This window comes from Taudactylus pleione, unplaced genomic scaffold (assembly GCF_031769625.1).
Source record: "Taudactylus pleione unplaced genomic scaffold, aTauple2 ptg000433l, whole genome shotgun sequence".
NCBI lineage: Eukaryota > Metazoa > Chordata > Amphibia > Anura > Myobatrachidae > Taudactylus > Taudactylus pleione.
Window position 1 is genome coordinate 1,707,249 of NW_028284835.1, and position 22,381 is coordinate 1,729,629.

The following is a 22,381-nucleotide window of genomic DNA, read 5'->3' on the forward strand; positions in this document are numbered from 1 at the left end:
CCATATCATAAAAAATAGAAATATTACTGCTTTTGGATTCTAGGGGAAAGAATTTGGATGTAGGTTTAAGGCCTGATTTAGAACAATTTCCATAATTAGATGTAATCGCTGTGTCCCTCCTAATGAAGTATCTTTTTAAGGTGAGTTTTCTAACAAATTTATTAAGGTCTATAAAAGTTTGAAACCTATTGCTTTTTTGTATGGGTGCAAAACTGAGGCCTTTACTCAGTAAGGATGTCTCTGATGCTGTCAGCTGGTGATCAGATATGTTGAAGATCCCGTGTGGTGGGATCTTTCATTGTCTGTAAGGGTTCTTTATTTTGGCTCTCTTTCTACAGCCTGCTGTTCTTCCTCTATGTGTCTTCTTTTTATGGGTGATGCTATTCTCGACTGTTCCCTGAACATGATCCTTTTCTGCGTTCGCCGATGGTACGGCGTCGGGGTAGGAGATAAAAAAATCACTGTCACTATTTGAGTCAAATCTTCAAGTGTAGTGAATCTGTTCCTCAAGGGTAATTCCTGTCTGACTGGAGGTTAAAGCCACTTCTTTGTGCATATGGTTTCATCAGATGATGATGATGGTATTTATATAATGATATGTATTTATATCTAAGTATATACTGTATATTCACAGGCACACAATGAGAGAGGGTGAGAGAGATGCAAAGTCTTTCACCTTTTCCAGCATGAGTTGCTTCGTCCTGCCCTGCAGTTGGGTGACTGTTTTCTGCAGCTCACGGGCCTCATTCATGTGATAGGAAATTGCCTCTTTCAGACGCACATTCTCCTTAAAGACAGATCTTCCAGCCTCACCTACGTGTCTGTAGATCACAGGAGCATCTAGTAGTTAGTCAGTTGCCCGCACATTGCACTCAGGCCACTCACATACCATGACACATTTACCAAGAGCAACATAGGGTGATCTGCACCGCTACTTTATCCACACACACATATTGCCTACTGATCATGTTATTGTTCATGTCCTTAGGAAGGGAAGCTCTACAGCAGTCACATGGTGATGGGAAGGGCAGCTCTACAGCAGTCACACGGTGATGGGAAGGGCAGATCTATAAGAGTCACACAGTGATGGGAAGGGCAGCTCTACAGCAGTCACATGGTGATGGGAAGGGCAGCTCTACAGCAGTCACACGGTGATGGGAAGGGCAGCTCTACAGCAGTCACATGGTGATGGGAAGGGCAGCTCTACAGCAGTCACACGGTGATGGGAAGGGCAGATCTATAAGAGTCACACAGTGATGGGAAGGGCAGCTCTACAGCAGTCACATGGTGATGGGAAGGGCAGCTCTACAGCAGTCACACGGTGATGGGAAGGGCAGCTCTACAGCAGTCACACGGTGATGGGAAGGGCAGCTCTATAGCAGTCACACAGTGATGGGAAGGGCAGCCCTATAAGAGTCACACGGTGATGGGAAGGGCAGCTCTACAGCAGTCACACGGTGATGGGAAGGGCAGCTCTACAGCAGTCACACGGTGATGGGAAGGGCAGCTCTATAAGAGTCACACGGTGATGGGAAGGGCAGCTCTATAAGAGTCACACGGTGATGGGAAGGGCAGCTCTATAAGAGTCACACGGTGATGGGAAGGGCAGATCTATAAGAGTCACACAGTGATGGGAAGGGCAGCTCTACAGCAGTCACACGGTGATGGGAAGGGCAGATCTATAAGAGTCACACAGTGATGGGAAGGGCAGCTGTACAGCAGTCACACGGTGATGGGAAGGGCAGCTCTGTAGCAGTCACACGGTGATGGGAAGGGCAGCCCTATAAGAGTCACACGGTGATGGGAAGGGCAGCTCTATAGCAGTCACACGATGATGGGAAGGGCAGCTCTACAGCAGGCGCACGGTGATGGGAAGGGCAGCTCTATAAGAGTCACACGGTGATGGGAAGGGCAGCGCTATAGCAGTCACACGGTGATGGGAAGGGCAGCTCTATAGCAGTCACACGGTGATGGGAAGAGCAGCTCTATAAGAGTCACACGGTGATGGGAAGGGCAGCTCTATAGCAGTCACACAGTGATGGGAAGGGCAGCTCTATAGCAGTCACACGGTGATGGGAAGGGCAGCTCTACAGCAGTCACGGTGATGGGAAGGGTAGCTCTATAGCAGTCACATGGTGATGGGAAGGGCAGCTCTACAGCAGTCACATGGTGATGGGAAGGGCAGCTCTACAGCAGTCACGGTGATGGGAAGGGCAGCTCTACAGCAGTCACACGGTGATGGGAAGGGCAGCTCTATAGCAGTCACACGGTGATGGGAAGGGCAGCTCTATAAGAGTCACACGGTGATGGGAAGGGCAGCTCTATAAGAGTCACACGGTGATGGGAAGGGCAGCTCTATAAGAGTCACACGGTGATGGGAAGGGCAGCTCTATAAGAGTCACACGGTGATGGGAAGGGCAGCTCTATAAGAGTCACACGGTGATGGGAAGGGCAGCTCTATAGCAGTCACACGGTGATGGGAAGGGCAGCTCTATAGCAGTCACACGGTGATGGGAAGGGCAGCTCTATTAGAGTCACACGGTGATGGGAAGGGCAGCTCTATAAGAGTCACACGGTGATGGGAAGGGCAGCTCTATAAGAGTCACACGGTGATGGGAAGGGCAGCTCTATAAGAGTCACACGGTGATGGGAAGGGCAGATCTATAAGAGTCACACGGTGATGGGAAGGGCAGCTCTACAGCAGTCACACGGTGATGGGAAGGGCAGCTCTACAGCAGTCACACGGTGATGGGAAGGGCAGCTCTATAAGAGTCACACGGTGATGGGAAGGGCAGCTCTATAGCAGTCACACAGTGATGGGAAGGGCAGCTCTACAGCAGTCACACGGTGATGGGAAGGGCAGCTCTATAAGAGTCACACGGTGATGGGAAGGGCAGCTCTATAAGAGTCACACGGTGATGGGAAGGGCAGCTCTATAAGAGTCACACGGTGATGGGAAGGGCAGCTCTATAAGAGTCACACAGTGATGGGAAGGGCAGCTCTATAGCAGTCACACGGTGATGGGAAGGGCAGCTCTATAGCAGTCACACGGTGATGGGAAGGGCAGCTCTATAGCAGTCACACGGTGATGGGAAGGGCAGCTCTATAGCAGTCACACGGTGATGGGAAGGGCAGCTCTATAGCAGTCACACGGTGATGGGAAGGGCAGCTCTATAGCAGTCACACGGTGATGGGAAGGGCAGCTCTATAGCAGTCACACGGTGATGGGAAGGGCAGCTCTATAGCAGTCACACGGTGATGGGAAGGGCAGCTCTATAGCAGTCACACGGTGATGGGAAGGGCAGCTCTATAGCAGCCACACAATCATGTGTAACTTTATATATTCAGGGCTTTGTCCTTACATGACGGCCTCGTTGTGAGCATTTTCAGTCAGCATCATGATCTTCTTCTCCGCTTCCTTTTCCAGCCGTTGCTGAGGAATAAATTCACTAAACACATTAAATCCAGTAGAAGAAAGGTGTAAGACTTCAATTGTTACACAAAAGGGGCCAGTGCTGAGTAATAAATAACAGGACTGTACAGAGCTGCTGTCAGAAGACAGGAAAGGAGAAATAGGAGATTCCTTGGTTTAGTGATGGGAGGACGTCGGCCTGATTTTTGGAAGTACCGGCTCCTGGGTTATAGACCGGCGAAAGTTAAGAAAAAAATCAGTTCCCATAGTTCCATTATAGGGGTCTTGTATTGCTCATAGTGTGATTTTATTATTATGGTCTGTTTGGGTTGGGTATGAAATCCCGGCTGTCTTACAGCGGCATCCGACAGCCAGAATCCCGACACCTATAGGAATGAACAGTAAGTGTTTCACGCACCTTAAACCTAACACCACCACTCTGGTGCCTAAACCTAACCTCCCCCCTAGTGCCTAAACCTAACCTCCCCCCCAGTGCCTAAACCTAACCTCCCCCTCCCCGCACCCTAATCCTAATACTCCCTCCCCGATGCCTAACCCTAACCTCGCTACATAACCCTAACCACCTCCTCCCCGCACCCTAACACTCCCTCCCCGGTGCCTATACCTAACCTCCCCCCCAGTGCCTAAACCTAACCTCCTCCTCCTCACACCCTAATCCTAATACTCCCTCCCCGGTGCCTAACCCCAACCCTCCCCCTAGTGCCTAACCCTAAACTCCCCCTCCCCGCACCCTAATCCGAACACTCCCTCCCCGTTGCCTAATCCTAACACTCCCTCCCCGTTGCCTAACCCTAACCCTCCCCCTAGTGCCCAAAACTAACCTCCCCCTCCCCGCACCCTAATCCTAACACTCCCTCCCCGTTGCCTAACCTTAACCCTCCCCCAAGTGCCTAACCCTAACCTCGCTACATAACCCTAACCTTCCCCTAATGGGAGGGACTGGTGCCGGGATCCCGACCGGTTGGGATTTCGGCGCCGGTATTCAGGCCGTCGGCATCCCGCATGGCGGGATGCCGACTACATCCCGTCTGTTTCTATTGCCACAATCACATTATGCAGAGCTGTAGGATAATACAGTAATTACTCACAACAGTCCCTGCATGGGTCCATCTTTATCAGAATCCAATTAACATATTTGTGGCCGGAGGCCGACCACACGTGATTAAAATGGCTGCCAAGGCATTGAGGGGATTAACCCTCATGCCACTGCGCCATTTTTAAAAGGACAGTCTAAAAGCACACTGCACATGGTTTATAATAAACTGTATTAAAGTATATATGTATTGCTGTAATGCACTGTAGCTGATCTGCAATGCATTAGTGCATGAAGCAATGTATATTTAATAGGCTATGCACTATATGGTTTACATGTATATTTTGTAGAGAAAATGCACTTCTTGAATATATGCCTGAATATGACATGACCAGCCTCTGTGTCTGCAGAAACTAGCAGGAGGTCTGATAGGAAGACCTGTTGTGGTCAGTGAACTCTGGCTGGAAGGTGTGAATGGTGTCATGTAGCCAAACACTTCAGATACAGAACTTACTTTTGAAAAGACAATTTGTTTTTAAGAAGATCCTTTTGGATGCCACTTCTAAAAGCTGAATGTGTTAAGGTTGGAAATGCCAAACTGATTGATAAGGATGTCATTTACCATTTCCTGTGAAATGTTATATCAACATTTTAGGAGACCGTATAATGTATGATAAATCAGTTTGTGCTTAGGAAACCAAATGTTTTTGGGTGGTATCAAGGAAATTGATTTAATTTCTGTGAAATGTAAGACGTATTTATTTATGTTTTCTGAGATAGCCTGATTGGCTAGAAGGAACACAGGGTGGATTTGCCCCCTGTAATGTTGGGTGTAAGAATGACCTAAAAAGAGGGACTGTGAGCCCTGTATGTGTACAACCCTGTAACTTCTTTCAGGAGAAGAACTGCTTGATAAGATTTCTTGTAGGCGATGTACCCCTTCATCCGGAAGGACGAGTCTTCTTCAAGACTTTGAGCAATAAACATCTTGCCTGACTTCAATTGTATCTCAATCCTGCGACTATCAGAATTGCGCCAAACGCTATTCCGTTCTCCGGCTGTTCTGGGTAAGAACTCAGTGTCTCCAAGTTCAAGCCCTCTGCCAAGCTACCGTGCAGACCTGGTCCATTGCGAGGGATCAGGAGGATTCAGCCGACACCAATCAGGGGGTGTAGCCGCAGCTAGTCAAACGCATACGAAGCAGAAGCGGTTCCAGGTGCCGAGTGAGGAGCCTGAGAGTAACGTAAAAAGCGGTTCCAAACGCCGATGGTAGAGTTTGGTGGTGGCAGCATCGTTACACGCCCACGGCGCAGTGGGCGGAGTCAGTGACAGTCGGTCACTGACGGTGAGTGGGAGTCCAAAAGCGCTAACCCGTGACCAGTGACGGCCTAGGCGAAAGGCGTCCGGTCACAATATTTCTTTGTACTATGGGAGGAAACACAGCGAATAGGGGGAGAACATACAAATTCCTCACAGATAGGACCTATAGCAGGAGACCCGGCCCACAAGGTCAAGACGGCGGTTACTTCCTTGTGCTGCAGCGCCATTTTCATATGGACTATCGGCGCTAGGCGCCATGTACTGTAAATGTAATAATGTGAACAGTTCTCAGATAATAACTCGTTGCCATCTGTATGGATGATGAGGTTACGTATGACCTATGTAAATCTATGTCATGGCGTGCCTGATGCAGGCCGCAGTCCCAGCATGAACATCTTACCTTCTCCTGAAGGAGGCGTCTCTCCATGTTGCTCAGAGCTTCTTTATGGTCCTGGTTGGCTCTGTGAAGATTTTCCTTAACCTGCAGGGGAGTGACATGTAGGTAGAATAAGCACCAGAGGTAAGTGCCCTTCCATAACATAGGGTGAAGGGTAAGGGGCCATGCGTCACCTCGTCCAGCTCTCTCTCCAGCTCCGGCTTGCGTCTGCGGAATTCTTTCATCAACTTCAGCTCAGACAGAAGGATCTCCATGTCTGCGGCTCTCTGCGCACATTTCTCTTCCAGATCAGAGACCTGTTTTCTATGTGTTGTCACCTGTGAAAGGACAGATTATCTAAGGAAGGCTGCGATGTAATACAGAATGTTCCACATAGGAATACAAACAGGATGCGTCCTCACATACAGGAGATGTGTTCTCTGAAAGTTACATTAAGGGTTATTTGCAAAGTTACAAAATACAAACACCTCGATGATGTCACGCATGTACTCATGTTTATGTAACCTTACAGTTCTGCAAGTCCGAACATGGGCTGAGCTGTGCAGGCTGTGCTGTAGGGATGGCCATCGACCATCGATGATTAACAATCATTGATGGCTGTTCCATCTATGGGCCATTTTGAATTTGGGGCGAAAAGTCTGTTATCGGCGATAATTTATCACCGATGATGTCATTTTCGCCAGTTTCACTTATCCCCATATTCAATTTCAAAGGTGCGAAAACCGGGGATAAGTTTTCACTACTGCATAGGATGGCGAAAAAAAGTGCAGAATTGGGGTTTTGGGGTGCAGACTTAAAATAAAAAAAATAGCCTGCACCCCTTGGAATGTCCCCTAAAAGTAATCTTTGACAAAAATGTTTTTAAAAAATTCCTCAGGACACCCCAAAAAACTGTACTTTCATTTTGGGGGCGAAAAAATATATATTGGGGACCAAACTTCTAAACTAGCGAAAATGACTCAGGGAGGGTCCCCACGTATGCGGCAGGTGTTTTTCGCCAGATGGTTTCTTGAAGAATTAAAAAAAAAATCACTTTAGGGACTTAAAAATATGCTTGTACCCATTTTCATGCACCCCAAATTTGATGGGACTAGTTTCCCCCCCCACAAAAAGCTAAGTGCTATTCTTCACCACTTCTTCAAAGCCGCATTTATGCACTGGCCACGGCTATTTAAAGACCCCAATTACCTTCAGCAGGCCAAATCGGGGGTACCAATAGTGATCCCCCATGTCAGACCATCTTCTAGGGGGTGACATGCTGATTTCCCCAAAAGTGACAGGATTTTGCGATTCTTACCTTTCCGCCGGGTCCCGTTTTCGCTGATTCCTAATCGAATATGGGGATAAGCGGGCACGCGCCCGATACTTAATCCCAGGAAAAAACGACGATGGTCGGACTTTTCGCCTCAAATTGAATATGGCCCTATGGCAGAAATCTGATGATTCTCAGCCAACGATGGCACAGTGGCAGCAATGTTTTTTTTTTAGTCAGTACAAGGGGCACAGAGTTTAGTCCCACCCCCAACGTGCAGCATAGCCCCATTGGCCCACCGCCCGTGTGCAGGACACCCAGTAATGGGTGAACCCATCGGTTTCATGCCACTGATGCTAATCACCGATGGCACTATGGATGGAGACCATCGATGGTTAACCCTCCAATGGCCAGACGTACTGTGCTGGTGTTCTACATCAGTGATAGGCTAACAGATACACTTAGGGGCCTCAGTGGGCAGCCCTCTAATTTCAAAGCTCTGCTCTTTACTCATATTCTCACCGGTAAGTTAAATGAATATATTTAATCATGAAAGAGACACCTATCTGTAATATCATATGAACAGTTAATTTATACAAGTGTTACAAACTATAGCAAACAAATATAACAATGCAGGACGAAGCATGGGGCTGCAAGCAAGGGTTGGGAGGGCCTCAGGGCCACCGGTTGCCCATAACTTACTACATGGGTGAGGAGCGGGATTGAGCCAAAACGAGGCCCGATTGTCCACAGGGGAAGAGGGCATCCGTGGGTCCACAGGGGAAGAGTGCATCCGTGGGAACGCAGGAGAAGAGTGCATCCGTGGGAACACAGGGGTAGAGGGCATCCGTGTGTCCAGAGGGGTAGAGGGCATCCTTGTGTCCAGAGGGGAAGAGGGCATCCGTGTGTCCACAGGGGAAGAGTGCAAATCGTGGGAACACAGGGGAGGAGTCTATCTGTGTGTCCACAGGGGAAGAGTGAATCCGTGTGTCCACAGGGGAAGAGGGCATCCGTGGCTCCACAGGGGAAGAGGGCATCCGTGGGAACACAGGGGAAGAGGGCATCCGTGGGAACACGGGTAGAGGGCATCCCTGGGAACACAGGGGAAGAGGGCATCCGTGGGAACACAGGGGAAGAGTGCATCTGTGCGGCCATAGAGGAAGAGGGCATCCATGCAATCAAAGTAAGAGTGTATATGTCTGTATATAAACCCACCAGCCTCTCTCGCTCTTCTTCAGCCAGTTTGTTCTCTGATGCCAGTTGTTGCTTCAATGTCTCGATCTTTAGGAACAGAAAGAACACAATGACAGCTGAAGGATGTACAAATCCGTCTATCAGTGATGTTAGTAAGAGTCCGACATCTCTGAGCAGAGAGAAGTGGTAATAATACAGAGATCTGAGAGCAAGGGAAGTATTAATGTAGATCCCCATAGTAGGGGCAGTAATGACACCATATCAGATAAGGGTAGTAGAGATGTAGAACCCCACAGTAGGGGCAGCAGAGATGTAAATCCCCACAGTAGGATTTGCAGAGATGTAGATCACCTCAGTAGGAGCAGTAGAGACGTAGAACCCCGCAGTAGGGTTTTGTAGAGATATAGGACCCCACAGTTTGGTTAGTAGAGATATAGAACCCCACAGTTGGGTTAGTAGAGATGTGCAACCCCACGGTAGGAACAGTAAAAATGTAGAACCCCACAGTAGGATAAGTAGATTCCCTCAGTAGGGGGTAATAGAAAGTAAAACTCTACAGTAGGGGTAGAAGAGATGTAAAACCTCACAATAGGAGCAGTAGAAATGTAGAACCTCATAGTAGGGGTAGTAGAGATGTAGATCCCCTCAGTAGGGGCAGTAGAGACGTAGAACTCCACAGTTGTATTAGTAGAGATGTGGAACCCAATAGTTGGGTTAGTAGAGATGTAGAACTCCACAGTTGGGTTAGTAGAGATGTGGAACCCCATAGTTGGGTTAGTAGAGATGTGGAACCCCACAGTTGGGTTAGAAGAGATGTGGAACCCCACAGTTGGATTAGTAGAGATGTAGAACCCCACAGTTGGGTTAGTAGAGATATAGAACCCCACAGTTGGGTTAGTAGAGATGTAGAACCCCGCAGTAGGTATAGTAGAAACGTAGATACCACCCAATTGGATTTTATTGGCACAACCATGAACAGATCAGGGCCTGTTATTAGCTGTATGAATTATGCTTTGTCTGTTGCCCACAGGGTTTTCAAAAAGTGGAGATAACGGAGGAAACAGCAGAAGGAAACTAAGGCCCTCATTCAGAGCCGTACGCTCTGAATGAGGGCCGGGCTCCATGAAAATGGAGCGCCCTCCTGGACGCTCGTATAGCTGTGGGTCACCACCCACAGGCTATACGAGCGTGCATTTTGATGGCCGCGATGGTCGTGACCATCGCGACCATCGAAATTGCGAGCCGGAGCCTGCGGTTGAGGTTTTCAACCGCAAGCTCCGGAGTGATTTTGGCTCTATCAGAGCCAAAATCACTCCCACTGACATCACTAGTGATGTCAGTGGGCCGGCTTTTGACGGGAGGCGTTCCCGTGGGAACGCCCCCGTCAGGGAGGCACGCCCCCGGAACGCCTACCAAAGGGGGCGTGCTGTCAATCAACATTGACAGCACGCCCCCTTTGATCGGACACAACGAGCGAAGGACTTTCCTTCGCTCGTCACGTCTGGCGCATGCGCACGACGGAGCTCCCTCCGTCGTGCGCATGCTCAGTCCATAACATCGACCCACTTGCGAGCGGACAGCCGCTCGCGAGTGGGTCTGAATCAGGCCCTAAGACTGGAGAGAGAGAGAAGGACAGTAGAAGGCTACCAGCTCATCCTTCTCCATGTCCTGCCTCTTCATAAACCCAATGACATCCAACATGTCCTTCTCCAGCTGATACTGGTTCCTGGTCAGCTGCTCGTTGTTCCGGGCCAGGCAGCGCGCAGCATCCCGGTACTCTGATCTGGAGAATTCAGTTGCCTTCAGCCTGGACTCCCATAACGACACATTCGCCTTCGCCCTCTCTGCCTCCTGCTGTTTATCCGCTTTAGTTTCATGTTTTCCAGCTTTCTTCTTCCTGATTAAAGAACAATGTTACTTTCTATTTGCAGAAATACTATATTCATCCCGTGGAGCTGTGTGTCCCATCCAGCCTCTGTGCTCTCTTACTTCCCTATATACACCTGTAGCTTAGAGAACCTGCGATAACTATATTATATAATGATTACACCAATAGATTATCACTGAAAATGTATAAAGTCACGGGCACTAAAATCCTCCAATAACAAGGAATAGTGTACGTTTGGGGAACACGGCCTGTGAGAGTTAAAAAGGTGGTCCGGAATTAGAGGGCTATTGAGATGTGTAGTGTTACCAAAGGTGATATAGGGTGCATCATTTTGTGGGAGAGCAATAGACAGCGCTTGTGCATTATTACTGGGGTGCAATAAGGCCACAGGCACAATATCTGCGGGGTACAGTATGGGGATGTCTGCAGTGCTGGCTGGGTAGAGAAATGGCAGGAGCAGTGTTGGAGGGAGGGCAGAATGTCAAAGGGGAGCAGTGTTATGGGGACCAGCATTGGCAGGGCAGTGTTAGTGGGATAATAGTGTAATGGAGAGCAGTGTTAGGAGGTTGCACAGTGTTAGTGGGCAGCAGTTTCAGGAGGGGGCACAGTGTTAGTGGAGAGCAGTGTCAGGAGGGGGTACAGCATTAGTGGGGAGCAGTGCCAGGAGGGGCACAGTGTTAGTAGGGAGCAATGTTATTAAGGAGAAGTAATAGTAGTGATCAGTGTTAGTAGGGAGCAGTAATAGTAGGGAACAGTGTTAGTGGAGCACAGTGTTAGGGAGCAATGTTATTAAGGAGAACTAATAGTAGTGAACAGTGTTAGTAGGGAGGAGTGTTAGTAGGGCACAGTGTTAGTAGGGAGCAATGTTATTAAGGAGAAGTAAAAGTAGTGATCAGTGTTAGTAGGGAGCAATGTTATTAAGGAGAAGAAATAGTAGTGATCAGTGTTAGTAGGGAGCAATGTTATTAAGGAGAAGAAATAGTAGTGATCAGTGTTAGTAGGGAGCAATGTTATTAAGGAGAAGTAATAGTAGGGAGCAGTGATAGTAGGGAGCAATGTTATTAAGGAGAAGAAATAGTAGTGATCAGTGTTAGTAGGGAGCAATGTTATTAAGGAGAAGTAATAGTAGGGAGCAGTGATAGTAGGTAGCAATGTTATTAAGGAGAAGTAATAGTAGGGAGCAGTGATAGTAGGTAGCAATGTTATTAAGGAGAAGTAATAGTAGTGATCAGTGTTAGTAGGGAGCAATGGTATTAGGGAACAGTAATAGTAGGGATCAGTGTTGGTAGGGAGCAATGGTATTAGGGAACAGTAATAGTAGGGAGCAGTGTTAGTAGGGAGCAATGGTATTAGGGAACAGTAATAGTAGGGATCAGTGTTAGTAGGGAGCAATGGTATTAGGGAACAGTAATAGTAGGGATCAGTGTTAGTAGGGAGCAATGGTATTAGGGAACAGTAATAGTAGGGAGCAGTGTTAGTAGGGAGCAATGGTATTAGGGAACAGTAATAGTATGGAGCAGTGTTAGTAGGGAGCAATGGTATTAGGGAACAGTAATAGTAGGGATCAGTGTTAGTAGGGAGCAATGGTATTAGGGAACAGTAATCCAGTAATAGTAGGGATCAGTGTTAGTAGGGAGCAATGGTATCAGGGAACAGTAATAGTAGGGATCAGTGTTAGTAGGGAGCACTGGTATTAGGGAACAGTAATAGCAGGGATCAGTGTTAGTAGGGAGCAATGGTATTAGGGAACAGTAATCCAGTAATAGTAGGGATCAGTGTTAGTAGGGAGCAATGGTATCAGGGAACAGTAATAGTAGGGAGCAGTGTTAGTAGGGAGCAGTGTTAGTAGGGAGCAGTGTTAGTAGGGAGCAATGTTAACAGTAATAGTAGGGAGCAGTGTTATTGGGGGTAACAGGCACCTTTTTCCTTTCTTGCCCCGGGCCGCTTTCCTCCGGATTACGGCCATAGCGCTGTCTTCGTTGTTATAGAATATGTTTATACCTGGCTCCTGCAGTAACCATGGGAACGGCCACGGTAACCTAAAACGCATCACGTGTCCGGAAGCGGAAGTTGCTGGCAGTGATAGATACCGGCCGGCTCCCAGTGTGGGCGGTGCAGCCACAGTGACAGCAGGTGAGATGAGAGGTGTCAGTCACAGGATATCCGGACATCCTGCACCTGTGGCTTCTCACCCGCACAGCAGCTCATGATGACCGGTTATTGTACTGACGTTTCCAGAGATGGTTGGAACTCGGTAGCGTGTGATGACCCTGAGGACAGACCATTCTATGTGCTAGGCCGTTCAGCCCCCGTAGTCACGTTCTGGGAGTGTGTGTGGCCTTACACTGATCCAGGGGGGGCGATAAGGGCCATCGCCCCCCCGTAACATACAGCCCCAGCTCCGCCCACCTACTAGATCCTGACTAGAGAAGGGCATGCTGTAACTAAGGGTAACAGCTAGATCCCCTTCCATGCTGTAAGCGGCAGTCACAGGCAGGCAGCTGTCAGCCCGAGGTACAGGATCCAGACAGCCAGAGAAGGAGGAGAGGTATGGGATTTGTAGTACATCTTGTACTGCTCAGACACTGAACTACAAATCCCATGAGGCATTGCAAGCAGCATGAGAAGTCAGAGAGCCCATGACTGCTACTTTAGAGAGGCTGAGCACTGGGGGTGGTGGAGGAGATATGGATGGAGGGGAAGTTCCTGGTGAAGCCCCTGCAGCCTGGCACACTGGTCAGTAACCCATCTGATAGGCAAGATAATCTGCAGAGCGGCCCTGTCACCCTGTATGCTATGTGAGAGCAGCCCTGTCACCCTGTGCTATGTGAGAGCGGCCCCGTCACCCTGTGTGCTGTGTGAGAGCGGCCCCGTCACCCTGTGTGCTGTGTGAGAGCGGCCCCGTCACCCTGTGTGCTGTGTGAGAGCGGCCCCGTCACCCTGTGTGCTGTGTGAGAGCGGCCCCGTCACCCTGTGTGCTGTGTGAGAGCGGCCCCGTCACCCTGTGTGCTGTGTGAGAGCGGCCCCGTCACCCTGTGTGCTGTGTGAGAGCGGCCCCGTCACCCTGTGTGCTGTGTGAGAGCGGCCCCGTCACCCTGTGTGCTGTGTGAGAGCGGCCCCGTCACCCTGTGTGCTGTGTGAGAGCGGCCCCGTCACCCTGTGTGCTGTGTGAGAGCGGCCCCGTCACCCTGTGTGCTGTGTGACAGGGTCACGTCTGAGGCAGACAAAGAGTGAGGGACAGTCTTCAACGAACCCATGAAGATGCCCTGATGCAGACACTGTAGCCAGGAAGGAGCCAGGGTAGGCACACTATCATGAATGAAAATTCCCCCCCCTAACAATTGTAATACCATCGAATGATTTCCATTTGATGGTGGCAAACATCGGCCTGCCACCATCAAATTGTAAAAACACTACCATAGGAACAAAAACATTGATGGTTAGTAACCATCAGATTCCGATGTTTATCCCTACACTGAACCTGCAGACGGATTCTGGCCACCTCTCCTCCACCGTGAAGTGCTCCCTCTCCAGCGTAATGTTCCCGCTCAGCCACAGGACATCGGTGACAGGAGGCACCTCTCATGAAAGTGAGTGTTGTTCTCAGACAGGGGCACCACGGCGAGGAAGCTCAACAGGAAGCCCAGGAAATACAGGGTACATTGGGCCTAATTCATACCCGCTCGCAAGTGGGTCGATGGCCCGAGCAGTATGCACGAAATTCTTTCGCTCCGGGGCTCGCTACAAAAGGGGCCGCTGTCGATGTTGATCGACAGCTCGCCCCTTTTTGTAGGCAGGGAGGGGGGGGTGGCTGGCAAAATTGAGGCATTCCCGAAGGAACGCCTGCCGTTTGGGGACTACCCTGCTGACATCACACGTGATGTCAGTAGTGAGCTTCCTGCTCTATTAGAGCAGGAAGTTCACTGGGCCTTGCGGGAACGAGACCCTACCACAAGGGTCTCGTCGCAAGCCCGGTGGTTGCGACCATCACCTGGCCGCCCGCTAAAGCTGTGGGTGGTCCTTCACAGCTTAGCGAGCGGCCAGGAGGCTGGACAAAAAAAAAAGCGGCCGCCCTGATTTAGAGCGAGCGCTCACTTTTTGCGAGCGCCTCTGAATCAGGCCCACTGTGCAAAGAGAACATTGCTCATCACCATGTTCGGCAATTAGGGAGGGGTGCAGAAATATGCCCAGGTGCCCCAGCCCCAGGGACATGCTGCGGATAATTCTTACGGTAGCTGCAATACAAATATCTCATCTATAATCCTCCTGCGCTTCCCAGCACATCCCAGTGGCCGGGCCCCAGCTAGCTGCAGGGTAGCAGTAGTGGGGTTGTGGTGACACTGGTGAGATGCAGGGGGCATGTGGTGAGATGCAGGGGGCATGTGGTGAGATGCAGGGGGCTATGGCGTAGGTTGTAATGAGACATAGGAGGCTTTGGTGAGATGAAATTGCTCCCATGGTCGTTAGTATTTAATAAAACATGAATACAGCCCACAGACTGACTTACTGCTGTAATCACTATTAACAGTTTTTATATAGCGCACACACTTATTACACATCGCTTTACAGAGGGTGTTTCAGTCATTCACTGGAGCTAACAATCTATATTGCCTACATAAGGGGTTCCCAACTACGGTCCACAAGGCACATAACAGTCCATGTTTTAAGGATAGCCATATTTGAGCACAGTTGTCTTAATTAGTACTTTGTTATTTTGATTTAACCATTCGTGCTCAAGCATGGATATCACTAAAACCAGGACTGTTAAAACTGGCCACACATCTAAAGATTCTGTCCAACCAGCCAACTATTTGATTGGTTGGGATGAAACATTTGTTAACGTTTGGGAGTAACTGATGATCAGCAATTTGCTCCTAAATGCCAGAAAACAGATGAAAATGACGTCAGACAAGTTTGTGAAATGTTTGATCTAAACAATTTGTTCAATCAACAGTTTTTGTCCATTTTCCGGCCTCTCGGAGCAAATTGCTGATTGTCATTTGCTGTCATACCTTACCAGATTCTCATTCCAACCAATCAACTAATTGGCTGATTGGACAGAAAATCTCTAGGTGTGTATGCAGCTTTAGTGTGCCTTGAGGACTGAGGTTGGGAAACACTGGCCTACATCATAGACAGCTATGCAAAGATTTTGTCAGAATCCAGTAAACCTATTACGTGTGTTTTTGGATTATGTGATTGTGCCCTCTCTTCCTGGGTGACTTGCTAGAACCTTTGTACGGACTCCTATGCTGCTACATTTGGTTAATGTTTAGTGTTATGTAATTATTTGTTATGTACTGAGCCTTCATAGCTCCCAAAAACTTCATCCAAATATGTAAAAGAAGCCTCATTTATCTCACTGTAGGAATGAGTACAAAGTTCTGATAACCTGCACCAGCTCAGCTTATCATGGGTTAATAGGTCACCAGCTCAGCTTATCATGGGTTAATAAGTCACCTGCACCAGCTCAGCTTATCATGGGTTAATAAGTCACCTGCACCAGCTCAGCTTATCATGGGTTAATAAGTCACCTACACAGTGGTGTAACTAGGGTATTTGGAGCCCAGGGCAAATTTTAAAATGGAGGCCACCCCCAGTATGCGCATGCGGCAATAATGGGCGTGGTCACAAAGGGCGGGGTCACTTAACAATGGGGCGTGTCAACAGGACACACATCCCCCTTTCTCGTCACTTTTAACATTCCTTTCCATATGCACCTTAACCCCTGTAGTGCTCCTTATACAGTCCGCCCTATGCAGTGCATCCAGTTGTGGTCCCTCTTATGCAGGCCCCCAGTAGTGCCCCTTATACAGTGCCCCCAGTAGTGGTTCCTCTTGTGCAGCTCCCCATTAGTTCCCCATATATATTGCCCCCAGTAGTAATCCCCTTTATGCAACCCCCCAGTAGTGGACCCCACTATCCAGTGCCCCTTATAGTGGTGCTCCTTATTTAGTGCCCCCAGTGCAGTGTCCATTGTGCCTCCAGTAGTAAGCCCCGTATATAGTGCCTCCATCAGCAGTCCCTCCTATGCAGTGCCCCCAGTAGTAGTCCCCCGATTACTGCCCCCCAAATACATAGCAAAAAAATAAAGTAAAAATAAAACTTACCTGCATCCACGCTCCTGCTCCCTCTCCCTCCGCCGCGACGTCAGCCCTCCTGGGCTGGCGTGCTCTGCATTATGGGAGAGACGTCATGACGTCTCTCCCATTACCCACCGGAGGAGCCCGGCTCTTGCAGTGGGTGCTGCAGCAGCAAATGAGAGTCTATCTGACTCTCATTGGTTGCTGATTAACACAAACATCGCCGCCGCGCGGCGGTTATGTGTGTTAGCACAGCCTGAGCCCGCCTGCCTCTCACCCTCCTCCTATTGGGCAAGCGCTCAGGGGGAGGGAAGGGGCTCGGCTGTGCAGCACAGGACCGGCGCTGGGAAGCCTATCGCTGGTCCTGTGTAAATGTGTAGCTCTGACCACACTCGCTGTGGTCGGCACTACACTGGGTAACTAGGACGGTCCGGTACCGTGGCCGGCGCTGGCCCACCGCACCGCCAGTCCCACGGCGCCCAGGGCACGTGCCACGCTCGCCCTGCCCTAGTTACGCCACTGCACCTACACCAGCTCAACTTGTTATGGGTTAATAAGTCACCTGCACTTGCTCATCTATTCATGGGTTAATGGGTCACCTGCACTAGCTCAGCTAATCACGGGTTAATTGGTCACCTGCACCAGCCCAGCTAATCACGGGTTAATTGGTCACCTGCACCAGCTCAGCTAATCACGGGTTAATAGGTCACCTTCACCAGCCCAGCTAATCACGGGTTATTAGGTCACCTGCACCAGCTCAGTTTATCATGGGTTAATAAGTCACCTGCACCAGCTCAGCTTATCATGGGTTAATGGGTCACCTGCACTAGCTCAGCTAATCACGGGTTAATAGGTCACCTGCACCAGCTCAGCTAATCACGGGTTAATAGGTCACCTGCACCAGCTCAGCTAATCACGGGTTAATAGGTCACCTGCACCAGCTCAGCTAATCACGGGTTAATAGGTCACCTTCACCAGCCCAGCTAATCACGGGTTAATTGGTCACCTGCACCAGCTCAGCTTATCATGGGTTAATAGGTCACCTGCACCAGCTCAGCTTATCATGGGTTAATTGGTCACCTGCACCAGCTCAGCTTATCATGGGTTAATAGGTCACCTGCACCAGCTCAGCTTATCATGGGTTAATAGGTCACCTGCACCAGCCCAGCTAATCACGGGTTAATAGGTCACCTGCACCAGCTCAGCTTATCATGGGTTAATAGGTCACCTGCACCAGCCCAGCTAATCATGGGTTAATAGGTCACCTGCACCAGCTCAGTTTATCATGGGTTAATAAGTCACCTGCACCAGCTCAGCTTATCATGGGTTAATAGGTCACCTGCACCAGCCCAGCTAATCACGGGTTAATTGGTCACCTGCACCAGCCCAGCTAATCACGGGTTAATAGGTCACCTGCACCAGCCCAGCTAATCATGGGTTAATAGGTCACCTGCACCAGCTCAGCTTATCATGGGTTAATACGTCACCTGCACCAGCTCAGCTTATCATGGGTTAATAGGTCACCTGCACCAGCTCAGCTTATCATGGGTTAATAAGTCACCTGCACCAGCTCAGCTTATCATGGGTTAATAGGTCACCTGCACCAGCTCAGCTAATCATGGGTTAATAGGTCACCTGCACCAGCCCAGCTAATCACGGGTTAATTGGTCACCTGCACCAGCTCAGCTTATCATGGGTTAATACGTCACCTGCACCAGCTCAGCTTATCATGGGTTAATAGGTCACCTGCACCAGCTCAGCTTATCATGGGTTAATAGGTCACCTGCACCAGCTCAGCTTATCATGGGTTAATAAGTCACCTGCACCAGCTCAGCTTATCATGGGTTAATAGGTCACCTGCACCAGCTCAGCTTATCATGGGTTAATACGTCACCTGCACCAGCTCAGCTTATCATGGGTTAATAGGTCACCTGCACCAGGTCAGCTTATCATGGGTTAATAGGTCACCTGCACCAGCTCAGCTTATCACGGGTTAATAGGTCACCTGCACCAGCTCAGCTTATCATGGGTTAATACGTCACCTGCACCAGCTCAGCTTATCATGGGTTAATAGGTCACCTGCACCAGCTCAGCTAATCATGGGTTAATAGGTCACCTGCACCAGCTCAGCTTATCATGGGTTAATACGTCACCTGCACCAGCTCAGCTTATCATGGGTTAATAGGTCACCTGCACCAGCTCAGCTTATCATGGGTTAATACGTCACCTGCACCAGGTCAGCTTATCATGGGTTAATAGGTCACCTGCACCAGCTCAGCTTATCACGGGTTAATAGGTCACCTGCACCAGCTCAGCTAATCATGGGTTAATAGGTCACCTGCACCAGCTCAGCTTATCACGGGTTAATAGGTCACCTGCACCAGCTCAGCTAATCACGGGTTAATAGGTCACCTGCACCAGCTCAGCTAATCACGGGTTAATAGGTCACCTGCACCAGCTCAGCTAATCACGGGTTAATAGGTCACCTTCACCAGCCCAGCTAATCACGGGTTAATTGGTCACCTGCACCAGCTCAGCTTATCATGGGTTAATAGGTCACCTGCACCAGCTCAGCTTATCATGGGTTAATTGGTCACCTACACCAGCTCAGCTTATCATGGGTTAATAGGTCACCTGCACCAGCTCAGCTTATCATGGGTTAATAGGTCACCTGCACCAGCCCAGCTAATCACGGGTTAATAGGTCACCTGCACCAGCTCAGCTTATCATGGGTTAATAGGTCACCTGCACCAGCCCAGCTAATCATGGGTTAATAGGTCACCTGCACCAGCTCAGTTTATCATGGGTTAATAAGTCACCTGCACCAGCTCAGCTTATCATGGGTTAATAGGTCACCTGCACCAGCCCAGCTAATCACGGGTTAATTGGTCACCTGCACCAGCCCAGCTAATCACGGGTTAATAGGTCACCTGCACCAGCCCAGCTAATCATGGGTTAATAGGTCACCTGCACCAGCTCAGCTTATCATGGGTTAATACGTCACCTGCACCAGCTCAGCTTATCATGGGTTAATAGGTCACCTGCACCAGCTCAGCTTATCATGGGTTAATAAGTCACCTGCACCAGCTCAGCTTATCATGGGTTAATAGGTCACCTGCACCAGCTCAGCTAATCATGGGTTAATAGGTCACCTGCACCAGCCCAGCTAATCACGGGTTAATTGGTCACCTGCACCAGCTCAGCTTATCATGGGTTAATACGTCACCTGCACCAGCTCAGCTTATCATGGGTTAATAGGTCACCTGCACCAGCTCAGCTTATCATGGGTTAATAGGTCACCTGCACCAGCTCAGCTTATCATGGGTTAATAAGTCACCTGCACCAGCTCAGCTTATCATGGGTTAATAGGTCACCTGCACCAGCTCAGCTTATCATGGGTTAATACGTCACCTGCACCAGCTCAGCTTATCATGGGTTAATAGGTCACCTGCACCAGCTCAGCTTATCATGGGTTAATAGGTCACCTGCACCAGCTCAGCTTATCACGGGTTAATAGGTCACCTGCACCAGCTCAGCTTATCATGGGTTAATACGTCACCTGCACCAGCTCAGTTTATCATGGGTTAATAGGTCACCTGCACCAGCTCAGCTAATCATGGGTTAATAGGTCACCTGCACCAGCTCAGCTTATCATGGGTTAATACGTCACCTGCACCAGCTCAGCTTATCATGGGTTAATACGTCACCTGCACCAGCTCAGCTTATCATGGGTTAATACGTCACCTGCACCAGGTCAGCTTATCATGGGTTAATAGGTCACCTGCACCAGCTCAGCTTATCACGGGTTAATAGGTCACCTGCACCAGCTCAGCTAATCATGGGTTAATAGGTCACCTGCACCAGCTCAGCTTATCACGGGTTAATAGGTCACCTGCACCAGCTCAGCTTATCATGGGTTAATAGGTCACGGTAATTTTCTCTCTTTAGTTGTTGGGCCCAGGTTGGGTTACAGCTTAGTTTTAACACCTAGCTTCCCTGGGGACATTTATAGACTGTTCTTAATTTGTTCCTGCACTCAGATATATAAATATTTATGTTAGAATAACTACAAGTACCACATAATTGATGCTTTGTTTGATCCCATTGGTCCGTATCTTCCTCCAGTGATTGGTTCTTGGCTGGTTACGGCTGTCCTAGTCAACTAGAGACTGTTAATCAGGTCTGTGGCCTGGCCCTTATCATGGTCTATCCCGGGCCATTAGTCCGCTGACTGTTATCTCCTGCTAATATTTCATTTTCAACTTTGTCATGTTCCGTGTATTGCAGAACGGTGATATCTCGCTATGGGGCGATTCAATTGAGCGCGATATGTATAACGCAGGGAAGAAGTTCCCAGAGGTATTCAGTTGTCCCCATCGCGTCCTGCACTTAGGAGATACCACTTACGCCCCTTAAGCCGGGTGTGGTTAGTCTCGGTAACCTGCATTCTCGGCATCACGGCACTAGTTTAGCCAGATTTCCGCTCGTACTGTACCGCAGGAGGGTGGAGGCAGAAATCCTCTAGGCGGGAGTTTAAAGCGCGGTCAATTGAATAGATCCGGGAACTCCTCGGAGCTATCCAACTTTGCGCTGAATTGAATCGCCCCCTTTATGCCCTGCAGCCGACATTACACAACTGCACAATATTGTGATGTGACCAATGATATTGCTCCTCGCTGGGAGGGGAAAGTATGAGGCCTTCTAAAGTGTAGAGAGGTGGAGAAGTTGCCCATAGCAGCCAATCAGCTATTGCCTATCATTTTATAGGATGTACTTAATAAATACTACCTCAAAACCGATTGGTTACTATGGGCAACAGTTTCGCTGGTCCACTTCTCCCCTCTATAGAAAGATTGATACATCTTCCTCTATGGTGTCTATTTACTAAGCCTTGGCTGGAGATAAAGTCCCAACCAATTAGCTCCTAACTGCCATGTCACTGGCTGTGTTTAAAAAAATTTACAGTTAGGAGCTGGATGGCTGGTGCTTTATTTCTGTTCATTTTATCTCCATCCAAGGCTTAGTAAATAGATCCATTAATTCTCTAATGGGACCATTTATCAATAATCATTTTCTCAATGCAATCTGGGCATGATATTAGCACCCAAAATCGCATTGTAGTATGTGATAATGCCGCCTAAATGTAATATAAAAAAAATAAATATATATATGAGAGAGAGAGAGACAGAAAAAGAGAGAGAAAGAAAGAAAGAAAACAGAGTCTGCCGGCACTCTACTGAAATTGAAAGCAACTTGCTCCGGTGCATCCAGTGTAGCAAAGAACATCCAGAGGAAACATAAACTGGCACTCGGAGTCAGCATAAGGTCAAAGCATGGTGTATTACATCAAACGTTTGTATGTATTCTGTCCTGATGATGGGGTGGTGACCTCGAAAACATTTGATGTAATACACCATGCTTTGACCTTATGCTGACTCCGAGTGCCAGTTTATGTTTCCTCTATAGAATATATATATTTATATTATTCACATTCACATGCAGGTCCCTACGATGTATTCGGAGTGAAGTGACCGGTTAACCTGAAAGCTTTCCAACCCCTATGGAAACCTGTGGAGGTTGTGGCTGCTGCTGGAAATGAAGGGACCTAAGCAGATATTGGAGTGCTCTGTGCTGAGTTCTCTCCTCCCCCCCCCAGCAGAGTGCTCTGTGCTGAGTTCTCTCCTCCCCCCCCCCAGCAGAGTGCTCTGTGCTGAGTTCTCTCCTCCCCCCCCCCCAGCAGAGCGCTCTGTGCTGTTCTCTCCTCCCCCCCCCCCCAGCAGA

General features: G+C 49.0%; 2 protein-coding genes across 5 annotated transcripts in view; one reads left to right on the forward strand and one right to left on the reverse strand.

Annotated features, from left to right (window-relative positions):
* The window catches only part of BBOF1 (basal body orientation factor 1), a 56,563-nt gene extending 43,948 nt beyond the window's left edge, over positions 1-12,615 (reverse strand). The window contains exons 1-7 of one of the 2 annotated variants that reach the window (XM_088447505.1): positions 12,437-12,615; positions 10,277-10,526; positions 8,651-8,716; positions 6,357-6,500; positions 6,187-6,267; positions 3,363-3,433; positions 677-821 (exon numbers count right to left, since the gene is read on the reverse strand). In XM_088447505.1, coding sequence (XP_088303631.1) covers positions 677-821; positions 3,363-3,433; positions 6,187-6,267; positions 6,357-6,500; positions 8,651-8,716; positions 10,277-10,526; positions 12,437-12,567 — 888 coding nt within the window. In that variant the 5' untranslated portion in view covers positions 12,568-12,615. The remainder of the gene's footprint in view (positions 1-676; positions 822-3,362; positions 3,434-6,186; positions 6,268-6,356; positions 6,501-8,650; positions 8,717-10,276; positions 10,527-12,436) is intronic. The other variant, XM_088447506.1, reaches the window with a different exon arrangement.
* The window catches only part of ENTPD5 (ectonucleoside triphosphate diphosphohydrolase 5), a 66,868-nt gene continuing 57,043 nt past the window's right edge, over positions 12,557-22,381 (forward strand). The window contains exon 1 of one of the 3 annotated variants that reach the window (XM_088447507.1): positions 12,557-12,650. The gene's annotated coding sequence lies outside the window, so the exon portion shown is untranslated. Of the gene's footprint in view, positions 12,651-13,228; positions 13,254-13,588; positions 14,108-22,381 lie in introns of those variants that run through there. The other 2 variants (XM_088447509.1, XM_088447508.1) reach the window with 2 other exon arrangements.